The sequence below is a fragment of the Oryctolagus cuniculus genome, chromosome 15, assembly GCF_964237555.1.
Source record: "Oryctolagus cuniculus chromosome 15, mOryCun1.1, whole genome shotgun sequence".
Taxonomy (NCBI): Eukaryota; Metazoa; Chordata; class Mammalia; order Lagomorpha; family Leporidae; genus Oryctolagus; species Oryctolagus cuniculus.
Window position 1 is genome coordinate 50,742,596 of NC_091446.1, and position 15,257 is coordinate 50,757,852.

General features: G+C 40.8%; 1 protein-coding gene and 1 non-coding gene across 2 annotated transcripts in view; both read left to right on the top strand.

Moving 5' to 3' along the window:
• The window catches only part of UBE2D1 (ubiquitin conjugating enzyme E2 D1), a 43,707-nt gene that overhangs the window by 24,087 nt on the left and 4,363 nt on the right, over positions 1-15,257 (top strand). Inside the window, exons 2-5 of the mRNA XM_002718482.5 lie at positions 9,752-9,815; positions 9,908-9,939; positions 12,181-12,258; positions 13,300-13,405. Of these exons, the coding sequence (XP_002718528.1) occupies positions 9,752-9,815; positions 9,908-9,939; positions 12,181-12,258; positions 13,300-13,405 (280 nt within the window). The remainder of the gene's footprint in view (positions 1-9,751; positions 9,816-9,907; positions 9,940-12,180; positions 12,259-13,299; positions 13,406-15,257) is intronic.
• Positions 14,849-15,052, top strand: LOC127484330 (small nucleolar RNA SNORA74). The gene has a single exon (XR_007911196.2). It is a non-coding gene; the product is annotated as a small nucleolar RNA SNORA74 (small nucleolar RNA).

A 15,257-nucleotide genomic window follows, 5' to 3' on the forward strand; every position in this document is an offset into this window, starting at 1 on the left:
TAACTTTTTTTTTCGCCGATGAGTTCTCTTTTATTGATATTCCAGGCAAATCTTTAGCAGATAGGCCTGAGTGATGACTTGTAAGGGTTTTTCTTACTATCATAATCTTTTTCAAAAGATTTATTTGTTTCCAAAGTCAGAGTTCTATCTTGGTTCATTCCTCAGATGGCCAGAACAGCCAGCACCAGGCCAGGCTGAAGCTTGGGCCATCTTCTGATGCTTGTCCCAGACCATTATCAGGGAACTGGATTGGAAGTGGGCAGCCGGGACGTGGATGGTGCCCACATGGGATGTTGCCATTGCAGGCAATGGCTTTACCCCCTACATCACAATGTAGGCAGGTATCATGATCTGATACCATTATGTGAAGTTTTTAAAACTTCTAAATAATAAGGCCAGCGCCGTGGCTCACTAGGCTAATCTCTGCCTTGCAGCGCCGGCACACCGGGTTCTAGTCCTGGTCGGGGTGCCGGATTCTGTCCCGGTTGCCCCTCTTCCAGGCCAGCTCTCTGCTGTGGCCAGGGAGTGCAGTGGAGGATAGTCCAAGTGATTGGGCCCTGCACCCCATGGGAGACCAGAAGAAGCACCTGGCTCCTGCTTCGGATCAGCGCGGTGCGCCAGTCGCAACGGGCCGGCCGTGGCGGCCATTGGAGGGTGAACCAACGGCAAAGGTTCTCTCTGTCTCTCTCTCTCACTGTCCACTCTGCCTGTCAAACACACACACACACACACACACACACACACAAAACCTTCTAAACAGTAGAGTTAGGATGAAAGTATAAAATCAAGGGGCCAGCATCGTGGCACAGTGGGTTAATCCTCTGCTTGCAGCACGGGAATCCCATATGGGCACGGGTTCTAGTCTCAGCTGCTCCTCTTCCAATCCAGCTCTCTGCTATGGCCTGGAAGAACAGTAGAAGATGGCCCAAGTCCTTGTGCCCCTGAACCCACATGAGAGACCAGGAAGAAGCACGTGGCTCCTGGCTTCAGATCGGTGCAGTTCCAACCGTTGTGGCCATTGGGAAATAAACCAACGGACAGAAGAACTTTCTCTCTGTCTCTACCTCTCACTGTAACTCTACCTTTCAAATAAATAAATAAAATATTTGAAAAAAAAAAGTATAAAATCAAAAAGATGCCTGTTAAAAAGGATGTGGAATTTCTGGTTAAACTGAGCATGAGACAAATAAAAAATAAAATCCTGTGCTATGGACTGCAGCAGGCCTGTCTGTGGGTAGCCCTGTCACTGAGGATTGCCAGCAGTTAGAAGACAACTACAACTTATTTTGACACCAGATGAGCTCAACATAAACTCCAAACTCCTCTTAGAAAAGCAGTCCAAAGCTGTGTCCCAAAAAATACATCAGCAGCATCCTAAATAAACAACAAGCATGAAATATTTTTAAAGGTTTATTTATTTATTTGAAAACCAGAGTTACAGAGAGAAGGGGAGACAGAGAGAGAGAGAGAGATTGATCGATCGATCTTCTATCCACTGGTTCACTCCCCAAATGGCTGACACAGCCAGAACTGGGCCAATCTGAAGCCAGGAGCTTCTTCTGGGTCTCCCACACCGGAGCAGGGGCCCAAGCACTTGGGCCATCTTCCACTGCTTTCCCAGGCCATAGCAGAGAGCTGGATTCGAAGTGGAGCAGCTAGGACTGGTGGATGCCAGCGCTCATGTGGGATGCCAGTGCTTCAGGCAGACGCTTAACCTACTACACCACAGCCTGAAATATTTAAAGTTTTGAGGTCTTCTAAACTAGAAAAAAAAAGTTCTGATTAGAATTTTGTATGCTTTGGATATTTTGCCAGAATATATTATACATTCTGTGAATTGAAAATAATTGTAATGGCATAGGATCTTCATGATTTATTCTTTTGATATTCATTTTTAGTTGTCACATGTCGTTTAAAAGGTTACCCCAGTGTTAAGTGATGTACATGATTCCCTTTTAATACCTGTTACATTTTAATTATATATTTATCTGCTTATCTGTATAAGGGAACAAATCTGATCAGATATCTTTCTAAAAGATTGAAATTTGAGAAATATATTCTGCTGATCACATTATTAAGTTTTATTACTTGGCTCAAATAATACCTATATGAAAGTCATTGTGCTAAGTATTATGGAGCAATTACTAAATAAACTATAAAAGTTCTGTTTGTTTTTTTAATTAGTTTGTTTGAAAGGCAGAGTAACAGAGGGCAGGGTAGTGGGTAGTAAAGATTTAAATCTTCTATCTATTGGTTCACTCAATGCATTTCCACAACAGATAGAGCTTGGCCAAGCTGGAGCCAGGAGCCAGGAACTCCCTCCAAGTCTCCCACATGGGTAGTAGGGGCTGAAGCACTTGGAACATCATCTGGTGCCTTCCCACGTACATTGGTAGGGAGCTGGATTAGAAGAGGAGTAACTGGAACTCAAAGTGATACTGTGATATGGGATGCCAGCATTGCAAGTGGTGCCTTAACCTGCTGTGCCACAATGCCAGCCCTAAAAGTTCTGGTTTCAAAAACATTTTGATAGAATAAGAAAGAATGGGAAAAAAATTAGCATTTATTAGGTATCCGTTATACATGACAAGTATTAAACTAGATGGTTTGCCTGTGTTTTCTTTAATTTTCAATGCAGTCTTCAGAGTAATCAGTAATATCCTCATACTACAAATGGCAAGCTTGAGGCTTTGTAAATTGCCCAATGTCACACAGCTAGTAGAGATTCATAACAAGACCAGATTTGCTCCAGATTTAATTCTAAAACTCATGTTTTTGAAAGTGGCCCTGAGAACATGGCCACTGTGAAAAAGAACAGGTAAAATTGGGCGTAGGGATGCTGGCACTGCAGGCAGCAACTTTACCTGCTACGCCACAGTGCTGGCCCCACTGCCTCTGTTTTTTCCTACAAATCACTGTTTGGCTTTTGTAACACACACACACACACACACACACATATGCAGATAGGTAAGATATTTAAATGCTTTGTCTTTGAGATCTTTTAATTAGCGTGCTATAAAAACATGGCCGTGAAGAGAATGAGGCAAGAGGCCTAAAGGGGCTCAAGAATCAGTTGTTAGGAGGCTGTCTTATAAGGTGCACCTAAGATTTCAGAGTAGTGGTGGAATAGGAAGTAGTGTTCAGGAAGTGGAGTCTAGGCATCATACATTTTCTTCAGAGATACTTTTCTTAGCATCAAGGAATAAGGCATTAAGCCTTGGCTTTTGTGAGGATCCTTTGGTCTTGAGCAAGTTGTATAATTCCGTGTTAATTCTTACAGTCTTAAAAGAGGAGAGGAGCAAGGGAAGAGACAACTAATCTTACCATTTCCTTTTGGGATAATTGGAAGAATCACTGAATCATTTTTAATACCTCATGTGACTGTATGAGAAGTAGATAGATAAGAATGCCAGCTACCGCAGTGAAAGCATAAGACATATAAACAGCAGTTTCGGAAAAAAGAGTAAACTAAATCAAAAGGGAAAATTAACAAAATATAAATGATCCCTGACTTCTTTTGTTACCAAAAAACTTGGCTGTTGAATAGACTAAGAGCAGAAAGAGTGGGATTCGATTTATTTAGGTGGGGTTTTTGTTTTTTAATTATTTTTAACTCATTAGTACTTATCAGAATTTTCTACAATTCTTTTTTTTCCCACATTCAAGACTAAGGAGTGTGTCATGTGCCCTTTGTTTTCTGTTGGTCATTTGGTCTGCACATATGCCCCATATTTCCAAGCCATACAATGGGGCATGTTTTCCAGACACACGAAGAGTAAAGGAATGGCACATCAGGAATCTAGGCCCTCCTAAAAAGTCTGGGAAGGGTAAATCTGTTTACCAAAGCACTACTGTAGTTTTTAGTTACTGAAAAGTGTGGTTGTTAAGTATGTTTGATGTACTATCATCTGCCTCTTTCCTATAGCAGATGAGCTTTTATGTAGACAAGAACCTAGCCTTATGGGAGTTTTTCTGTTTGCTTTCTTTTCTTTGGTCCTAACTTCCAACAGAGGTAGACATAAGAAATAACAAGGTAACTTTTAAAATATATATTTTTTTATTTTTACATTTTTTATTTGCTATTGTTGATTTGAAAGGCAGGCAGAGAGAGAGAGGGAGGGAGAGAGAGAGAGAGAGAGTGAAAGAAAATGCAGGCAATAGTCAGGGCTGGGCCAGACCAAGCCAGAAGCCTTAAATTCAATCTTCATCTCCCACATAGATAGCAGGGTCTCATGTAATTGAGACATGACCTAATACCTCTCAGGGTCCACATTAGCAGGGAGCTGAAATCAAGTGGAGCTAAGACTTGACCCAGGCCCTGCAATATGGGATACTGGCATTCCAAGTGGCAGCTTAGCCTGTTGTACCGAACACCCATTCCTATGTGTGATGTTTAAAGAGACATGTAAAACATTCTGATATTTGAAATTTGAATATGGCTTGAGGCTATTCTAAGATGTGTTTTTTTTTTGTCAGTAAACAAATATGGTTTATATGTATTTTTGTTTAAGTATGATTTATTCACATAATGTTTCTGTGAAAATGTATACATGCACATCACTAATGATTTTTTTAAAACCACAATCACAGACTGTCATTTTCTGATTCAAAGAAAAAGGGAGGGCAAAGAAGTCCCATTTAGTACTGTGTTTTGGAAATTCAACATGCTGAATAATCTCAGAAGCAATCTCTTAAAATCTTAAATTAGAAAACTGGTATTAAGGCACATTCAAAAGTGGGACTGTGATTTAGGATCTGCACCCCCCCCACCTTTTAGCCTATTTAAATAATTGTATTCTTTAACTAGGCAATCATGTTTGTGATGAGTTCCATGTTATCTCAACATGCATTTGACTATTTACTGTGTGTTAACAACTGTGCTATACACATGACATGTATTATTTTATGTTATTGTCATAAAAGCTATGAGTGAAATTAGTAATGCCGTTTACATAAAAGAAAGCTAAGCTTGAGGCTGGTGCAGTAGGTTAATCCTCCGCCTGCAGCGCCGGCATCCCATATGGGTGCCGGTTCTAGTCCTGGCTGCTCCTCTTACGATCCAGCTCTCTGCTATGGCCTGGGAAAGCAGCAGAAGATGGCCCAAGTTCTTGGGCTCCTGCACCCACATGGGAGACCCAGAAGAAGCTCCTGGCTCCTGGCTTTGGATGGGTGCAGCTCCAGCCATTGTGGCCATTTGGGGAGTGAACCAACAGATGGAAGACCTTTCTCTCTGTCTCTCTCTCTCATTGTCTATAACTCTACCTCTCAAATAAATAAATAAAATCTTAAAAAAAAAAAAAGCTAAGCTTTAGAGAGGGAAAATAATGATTTTTCCCAAAATCATGTGACAAGAGAATGGTAACACCCAAACTTGAACTTCAGATCCTTGGGGCTGGCTTTGTGGCACAGTAGATTGAGCTGTGCCTGTGATGCCGGCATCCCACATGAGTATTGGTTTGAGTTCCAGCAGCTTCACTTCCTCTTCTGCTCCAGCTCCCTGTTGAGGTGTCTGGGAGGGCAGTGAAGGATGGCCCAAGTGGTTGGGCCCCTGCCAACCACATGGGAGACCTGGATGGTGTTCAAGGTTTTTGTCTTTGGCCTGGCCCAGCCCCAGGTGTTGGTCCATTTGAGGAGTGACAAATGGAAGATTCTCTGCCTCTCCCTCTCTAACTCTGTTTCAAATAAAAAATAAATAAATCAACAAGCAAACTTTCAAAACATAGGTTTCCCACTGGTCTGTTCTTATTTTTTGGTGGGGAGAGGCTTCAAAGCCTTGCTTTTAATCACTATGGACTCGCATCCTTTCCTGTATAAGGGGTCTTTAAATACAAGTCTGTAGAAACTAGGCATTGATTTAAAATTTTTTGTACCAAAATAAACACATTTGTGCTTAATTGTGCATGGACAGAAGACATAGCTAATTGTGTTAGTCTTGTTAGGAAGGAAAATATAGCATTAGCTGTTAAAAAAAAATGACAAAAATGAAAGTCCCAAGGTACACTGGAAAAGAAGACCTGACTTGGAAAGAGGAGACCTGAGCTTGCACTTGGCTCAGTTACTTAGCTCACATATCACTTTCTTAAGAAAGCCTTTCCCAAGCATGTCGTCTCCCTTGTTTTTCTGTATCAGAGCACAGAACTCATTGCTATAATTACCAAAGTGCAGTGATTCTAAAGTGCACGTCTTTCGTATTTTAGCATTTTTGAAGTCTGTGTGCTTCTTAGAATTGGATGGTGTCTTAAAATTAATTGGAAACATTTTTCCTTCATTACTAGTGTATAAAATAAGAATGTGATTTACTGTCAACAATCTCTTAAAAAAAGGTGGGGGGGGGATGCCAGCGCCATGGCTCACTTGGTTAATCTTCCGCCTGCAGCGCCGGCATCCCATATGGGCACTAGGTTCTAGTTCCGGTTGCTCCTCTTCCAGTCCAGCTCTCTGCTGTGGCCTGGGAAGGCAGCGGAGGATGGCCCAAGTGCTTGGGCCCTGCACCCCATGGGAGACCAGGAGGAATCACCTGGCTCCTGGCTTAGGATCAGAGTAATCCAGCCATTGTGGCTACTTGGAGAGTGAACCAGTGGATGGAAGACTTTTCTCTCTGTCTCTCTCTCTCACTGTCTGTAACTCTATCTGTCAAAAAAAAAAACTCTTTGAAAGGCCGGCGCCGCAGCTCACTAGGCTAATCCTCCGCCTTGCGGCGCCGGCACACCAGGTTCTAGTCCCGGTCGGGGCGCCAGATTCTGTCCCGGTTGCCCCTCTTCCAGGCCAGCTCTCTGCTGTGGCCAGGGAGTGCAGTGGAGGATGGCCCAGGTGCTTGGGCCCTGCACCCTATGGGAGACCAGGAGAAGTACCTGGCTCCTGCCATCAGATCAGCGTGGTGCGCTGGCCGCAGCGCGCAGGCCGCGGCGGCCATTGGAAGGTGAACCAGCGGCAAAGGAAGACCTTTCTCTCTGTCTCTGTCTCTCACTGTCCACTCTGCCTGTCAAAAAATAAAAAAAAATAAAAATAAAAACTCTTTGATTTAATAAAAAGCAGTATTTACTTTATACTAAGGGTCTTCAAAAAGTTCATGGCGGGGCAGGTATATGACACAGTGAGCAGTGGCTGCTTGGGATGCTCAAATCCTGTATCAGAGTGCTTGGATCGAGTCCTGGCTGTTCCAGTCCAGTTTCCTGTTATCTCCCCCACCCCCTCCCACCCCCAGGGAAGCAGCAGTCCTTGGGTCCCTACCGCCCACATCGGAAGGCTCCTAGATTCGGTCTAGCCCAGCTCTAACAGCAAAATAAACGTCTTAATTCCATTTTCCCATTTTATTTTACTTTATTTTTTCTTTTAAAGATTTTATTTATTTATTTGATAGGCAGAGTTACAAGACAGAGAGAAGGGAAGGAGAAAGAGAGAAAGGTCTTCCATCCGCTCATTCACTCCCCAAATGGCCACAACAACCAGAGCTGGGCAGATCTGAAGCCAGGAGCCAGGAGCTTCTTCCGGGTCTCCCATGCTGGTGCCAGGGCTCAAGGACTGGGCCATCATCTACTGCTTTCCCAGACCATAGCAGAGAGCTGAATTGAAAGAGGACCAGCCAGGATATGAACCAGTGCCCATATGGGATGCAGGTAGAGGCTTAGCCCACTACACCATAGCGCTGGCCTGTTATTTTATTTTATTTTTTTTTAGATTTATTTATTTATTTGAAAGGCAGAGTTAGAGAGACAAAAGAATCTTCTATCTGCTAGTTCATGCCCCAGATGTCCACAATGACTGAAGATATGAGCCTAGAACTCCATCCAGGTCTCCCATGTGGGTTGCAGGGGCCCTAGTACTCAGGACATCTTCCATTGTTTTCTCAGGTGCATTAGTGGTGAACTGGATCAGAGTGGAGCAGCCGGGACTCCAACTGGTGCCCATATAGGATGCTAGTTCCACAGGCAGGGGCTTAACTCATTGTACCACAATGCCGGCCGCAATTCCCATTTTCCACAAATTTTTTCAAGTACCCTCGTTAAATATTCCCACAAAAATGTTTATGTCATTCCCTCTATGTGTTTATTTATGAGGCAGAGAGAGACAGAGAGAAAGAGAATCTATGCATTGGATCATTCCCCAACTGTCCATAATGACCAGCGCTGAGCCGAACCAGTATCAAAATCCAGGTCTTTTATGTGGGTGGCAGGAACCCAATAAATTGAACCATTGCCTGTCACCTCCCAGGGTATATGCTAGCAGGAAGCTGGAGTCTGGAGCTGGAGTCAGGTATTGAACCCAGGCACTATGATTTGGGACACAGGTAAATTTCCTCCCTATCCCATCCCATTTCTTCCACGGTTTTAAATACCAAATGTCTACAATATTTTCTGATTTCTAACCTCATCCTTTTTAATATCCAGACCTGTATGTTGAATACATTTATTTTCTTGCTATCACAGGGATCACACACATTCAGTATGTCTATCCTCCAAATCAGCTCGTCTTAATAGTGTTCCCTGTCAATAAATGGCATACTGTACATATGTGAAGCTATGAGTACATAGCTTAAGTGCCTAGGCTTAAGACCCATTTCCACCCTTAGTTACATGAGCGTACAACATGACCTTTACTCTTCATCTGTAAAATGGGAAACCAAACATCTCCCTCTGAGGGTTGTTGGGATGACTAACACTGGGTAAATGTTAGCATTCACTGGTCATCATACTTCTCTGTGACCTCACGCTATGTATGTAATTTCTCATCATACAAAGCAGTGATAGGCGGGCCCTCAAAGTATTTCAGATCCACCACTTTGATCTCATGGCCTCTTTTCCACTGTAAGCCCTGTTTCTCTTGCCTGTAGTAACTAGTCTTGTCGCTTCTTGCCTTTTCCATTCCTAATCCATCCAGAATTGTTCTTTAAATCACAGCATGCCATTTCTTAAAACCTGTCCTGGTGCACACAGTATACAACCCCAAATCTTTAAACACAGTATGTATTGGTCATTGTGTTTTCTACATGGCTTTTGCCTGTTAAGCTTTCCAACCTCATCTGAGGTCACTCTACCGTGCAATCTCCCTCATTTTCCCCCAGAACTAACCTCCTAGTCATTGAGATTTCAGCTGAAATACTACTTTGTCAAAGACATTTCTTGATTTTCCAGGCTAAATTGGGTTCTTCAGTTACATTCCTGTATTTTGAATTTATACATTCCTATTTGAGGATGATCAGTTTCTTCCCAGCTGACACCAAGGAAGTTAAGGAATTTCCCAAAGCCCTGAAGCTGGTTATGTTGGGACTGGGAATTCCAACCCAGGGCTGGCCAGCTCCTTCTGTGATTCCGAGAGAGCAGGGAACGGCATATGAAAACATGGCCTGACTTCTGTTGTCTCCTTCTGCTTAACCTTCAGATTTACCTTAAATATCCACCTCTTGTAGCCATTTACTCTGCTTCATTAGATTATAAGCTTTAGGGATTTTAAATAAGTTACCTACTCACTGTTCACAAAGACGTAAGGATGCTCATTAAATATTTTTGTTTTAGGGTTGTTAAAGAAAGACAGTGTTTTAATCCATTTAATCTTTTCAAGGTTTGAAGCTGTCATACAAAAGAAGTTAATACCTTATTCTATACTCTACCAATGAAAGTACATTTTATGTTTTCTTATTGTGCATAAGAAAACTGCCTAAAATATTTTAAAGGAAAGTTAGTAGTGTGTGTCTTAATGGATTATCATACTTGTTTTGTTGGGGAAAAAATTAAATATTTTTGCTTTCCCTCAGGAATTAAGTGATCTACAGCGTGATCCACCGGCTCACTGTTCCGCTGGCCCTGTGGGAGATGACTGTAAGCTTTACTCTATTTCTAAGATTTGCTACTGTTAAAAATACAGCTTTGAATGTTTGTTAATGACTCCCAAACTTCTTTCTTTGTTTCAGTGTTCCACTGGCAAGCAACTATTATGGGGCCTGTAAGTATGATTCATATTTGTGAAATTAATCCCCTCAGCCATACCTCACTGTTGCCATTTCACCTTTGTCAGATGTTTGCAACTAAGGTTGAATTTCCTTGTGCTCTGTGTCACCCAAGAAGCAAAAAGGAGTTAATGATGATTTTCTATAGCATTCTATAGCATATACTTGCCAGGATCACTGTGATGTTTTTCTTTGCCAAATCCTTGATCGTTATAGATGGTATTTACAAGCAGGCTTTGTGTATGCTTTTTTATTTCATTTAAATGCAGTGAGTCAGTTGTTCATAACTAAGCATAATTATCTCACATCCACAGTAGGTTAGAAGTTAATTAACCCAGTGATGGAATTTCTACAAATGACAAGCATCAATTTGCAGTTTGTTTCGTCATTGTTCTTTTTTGTGGAAGAAAATTGATAAATAGTGTAACAGGTCTGTCTTTACCACTTATTTATGTGCAGCTTTTAATTTTATTGTTTGTCCTGAACTCAGAATTATTTAGTATTTTATAGCTGACTCCTCTTAATATTTATTTCCTTTTAAAAATTACTTCTTTCGGCCAGCGCCGCGGCTCACTAGGCTAATCCTCCGTCTTGCAGCGCCGGCACACCGGGTTCTAGTCCTGGTTGGGGCGCCGGATTCTGTCCCGGTTACCCCTCTTCCAGGCCAGCTCTCTGCTGTGGCCAGGGAGTGCAGTGGAGGATGGCCCAAGTGCTTGGGCCCTGCACCCCATGGGAGGCCAGGAGAAGCACCTGGCTCCTGGCTTCGGATCAGCGCGGTGCACCGGCTGTAGCGCGCCAGCCGCGGCGGCCATTGGAGGGTGAACCAACGGCAAAGGAAGACCTTTCTCTCTGTCTCTCTCTCTCTCACTGTCCACTCTGCCTGTCAAAAAATAAAAAAATAAAATAAAATAAATTACTTCTTGCATTACCAGAGAGACAGTTGTGACTTGAAACAGGCATTTCTGTGAGCAAAAACCTGACTGTCAAGAATGGGCACTGATGACTTTAATCTGCTGAGATACATTAGTAACATGTTTCTGTGAGCATCGTATCCCGCCCTCCCCTGCAGGAGCTTTATCTAGTGAATTACAGAGTTTTATCCTATTACCTTGTGTTTAACTTTTAAAAAATAAAACTACTGAATTTTAGTGCAGGCTTCCTGGGCAATTGTGTCAAATTACTAATTGTTACATTGTTTTTTAAAAGGTAAAGTGTATCATATAACAACCTTCAAATAAGAATCCAATGATTTCTGTTTGTTTTTCATTAGTTACTGAGACCCATCAAAATACTATCATTTAAAGGGCCACCCTAACCATCTGAGTTGTAGCCCTTCACAAATACCTTTGGTAAATGCTTATAATTATTCATATGTCCCTTATTTTAGTAAAGTGTGTAGTACCCTTTGAATATCTAAGCAAACCATATCTGTCATTGTAATTTGCTTATATTTTCTTCATTCCTTATGATTTTTGGTGAACTAGAACTAAACAACATGTATAAGTAAGAATAATTGCATGGTATAGTCCTCTAATTTATATGCAGAAACTTAAGAAGGAAGTAATGATAGTTTTGCTGTGGTTACTAAAATGTTAATATAACATGATGTATTTAATTAAATATGAAGAGTCAAATTAGAATTTTAGGTATATTTTGCTACCATTTTTCTTTTTTCAACTTCTTTTTAATTGCTTGGAATGTTATAGTTTATGATGGTCATAAAGATAGATAGCCAAACTCCTCTTATAAAGTTGATAGCTAATTATAAACTGTTACTGAATGAAGAATGGAAGGATAAATTGTGTAATTTGGTCTCTTCAATTCACCTCTATTCTTGGCCCTTAAGGGAACATTAGAACTTAAATTTTATATATATAAGAAGGTAAATACTAGCCTCAGCTCTTTTCATATTGTTTACTACTGCAGAAAATTCTCTTTCCTTACAGTATTCTTGTATGTATATTGATCTTTAAAAATATTTTTAATAAATAGATTTGTTTGGACGAGTCACAGCACTGTGTGTGTCCTAATTTTGTTTTATCTTATACTTTGTGATGTCAGCATGATTGTTGGAAAATTTTTCTTCATATTTGTGAAGGAAAACCTCAAGGTAAATGATTTGAATGTGTGACACGGTGATTGCATTTCTGTCAACCTGAAAATATTTAGAGAAATCATTGTAAATTATGAACTAAATACAGAAATCAAATACTGATGCCAGTGTCGTATCATTGCAGCCCGATAGTGCATATCAAGGTGGAGTCTTCTTCCTCACCGTACATTTTCCAACAGATTATCCTTTTAAACCACCAAAGGTATGTTTGTGTTTATGACTTATACGGCTCTCGTGTCAGGTGTTTTATTCTGTATCCACAAATAGTTTCTGATGTCAAAGACTGTGGGTACATTAACATGCTCAAACTGATTTTTAAAGCTACTGAATCTTACATACAATTTCTTACTCAGAAATTGTATTATCTCTAAAACAGAAGGGCCTGTCTGTTATGCTATACGTTAACTTCCTTGCCTTCCTTTCCTTGCTTAATAGCTATCTGTAGTTCGGGAAGTTTTATGGTCAGAGATCAGACCTGTCTATTCATGGGATTTTTCTTTCCAAGCTCAACCCTTCTTAGTTTTCAACAAATATTTATTGAGTGCCTGCCATGTTCTGCTACGTTGGGGAATAAAGAAGTAAATATGCCAGTTCCTTTATTCATTTTAGTGGGTCAGGTAAAAGCACATTCTTATTTAAACACTTAATTTTGAAGATCTAAAGAAGAAACAAATGGTGAGAATATAAAGGAGGGGGAAAAAGTAAGCAGATTCTTTCACTCAGGATATAACTATTTCCGATTTTTAAAAGCCTGATTAACACTGTATATATAAAATGACATGACAGTAACCCTTGTGGAAGATTAGGATTCTTGGTGGGTTTCTTAGGACAAGCTGAGGCCTCTTGACCATTCCCTAGAACAGAATCAGCGTCTTGTTTTTAGTGTGCCTTCCAAGTATCACTGATAATCAAGAGAAGAATTACTACTTCAAGGTCTGATGAAAGCCTTGGTTAATGATTCTAGCTGCCCCTCAACCAGTCATACCAGCTATTACAGACTTACTGATTACACTCTGCAAGTACTTGGTAATTTGTTGTGGAGGGAAACTGACTTAATTGTTTTTAAATTTCCTGTAGCTAGAACATCACACAGCACCATGTAGATGCTCAGTTTCTGTTGAACGTATTTCTCCTCCACAGCCATGAAAATTGTGGGTATTTTACCACAGAGCATGCTATTTCTGTTTTGTTCCTAGCATATGGATTGTAACGTTTTTGTTGTTGTGTTTTGTTTTATATTTAGATTGCTTTCACAACAAAAATTTACCATCCAAATATAAACAGTAATGGAAGTATTTGTCTCGATATCCTGAGGTCGCAGTGGTCACCAGCCCTGACTGTATCAAAAGGTAATTTCATTTATTAGATTTAAAAAGCTTGATAAAAGTAAGACCAGAAAAATTAAAGTATTTAGGAACCAAAGTGTTTTTTAAAGATTTATTTATTTATTTGAAAGAGAGGAGCCTTTTACCCTCTGGTTCACTCGCCAGGATCCAGATCTCCCACATGGGTGGCAGGGGCCCAAACACTTGGGCTATCCTCCACTGCTTTTCACAGGCCATTAGCAAGGAGCTGGATCAGAAGTGGAGCAGCCAGGAAATGAACCGCACCCAGATGTGATGCCAGCATTGCAGGCGGTGGCTTAACCCACTGTGCCACAGTGCCTGCACCTAAGGATCAAAGCTTTAAACAACTGATCTGCTGCGCTTTCTCCTGTTTTGATTTTTGGTTCACTCTCACGGCTCTTCTGTTGCTCTGACTTTTAGCACTTAGCTTGGGGATGGGGGTGGATGGCAGATGTGGATGTGCAAATCCAAGTGATGAAATAAGATGATAGTAACAATAATAGAACTAGAAATTTGGGGATAAGCCTATAGAGATTTTACTCTCTTAGCTTGGAGTTTGTCTTACAAAAAAAGAGAGAGGGTAAGAGATAGTAGCACGGATATTCTGGAACCAATTATGCCATTCATTAACTAGAACTATTGACAATAATGAGTTAAGTTTTATGGTTGTTTTACCTCTTACAAAAGTTTTATATTTGGCTGATAAAATAAGAAATTTTGAACAGACATTATTTCCCTTTTAGAATAATGCAATCAGTACATGGAGCATGTCAGTCTAAACTTAGAATAAATGATAGTATCATAATGACTGACATGACATCCAGACTGATTCTTGACTCTCCCAGATCTGTAGCACGATTCTCTGCTTAATTGCCAGATCTGGTTGTTGTTGTTGTTGTGTGTTTTTTTTTTTTTTTTTTTTTTTTTGAGATTTATTTATTTATTTGAAAGTCAGAGTTACACAAAGAGAAGAGAGGCAGAAAGAGAGGTCTTCCATCTGATGGTTCACTCCCAATTGGCCGCAATGGCCAGAGCTGCCCCCATCAGGAGCTTCTTCTGGGTCTCCCATGCGGGTGCAGGGGCCCAAAGACTTGGGCCATCTTCTACTGCTCTCCCAGGCCACAGCAGAGAGCTGGATGGGAAGTGGAGCAGCTGGGTCTCAAACCGGTGCCCATATGCGATGCTGGCGCTTCTGGCCAGGGTGTTAACCCGCTGTGCCACAGAGTTGGCCCCAATTGCCAGATACATAAGAGTACATAGGAGCTCTGAAGCCATTTTTGTTTCATTAACTAGTAGTGTTCACTGTAGCAGCACTTTGTATTTCTGTCTTGTTTCTCTAACAGAAGAGAGTCTGATAGTTTGCATTAGAAACATCTGCCCCTGAAGTAACTACCACATTTCCCCTTTTTAAAAAATTAAATTGTTTCTCTTAAAAGAGTCATTGAATCCAGCAGCTGTCAAGCTGTCCAGGCTTGTATGATGCCTGTGATGGTGTTACACTGTTGGAAGAGCAAGCACTGTTTTTGTTGAGGTTTGGCTCTAAGCACTGTTTTGGTGTGTTAGGGGCAAGAACCCTTGGGCAGTGTTTTGTGCCTCTGAGAGTGGAATGTCTCCTCCTGTGGAGTTGCTCCTAATTTGGGTGCAAACAATTTATTTAAAAAAAAAAGTCATGGAAAGAATTTGTGGTCATTTCTTTTTTTTTTTTTAATTAAATAAATAAATCCTACCTGAATATTGAAATGTTTTTATAAAAAAGTGATGAGGTTTTATAGGAAGCAGAGTTAACAACCTGTTTCAAGTATTAGAAAAATAATGGCCCTTAAGGTCAATTATTTATGTACAGTTGTTTTTCTGA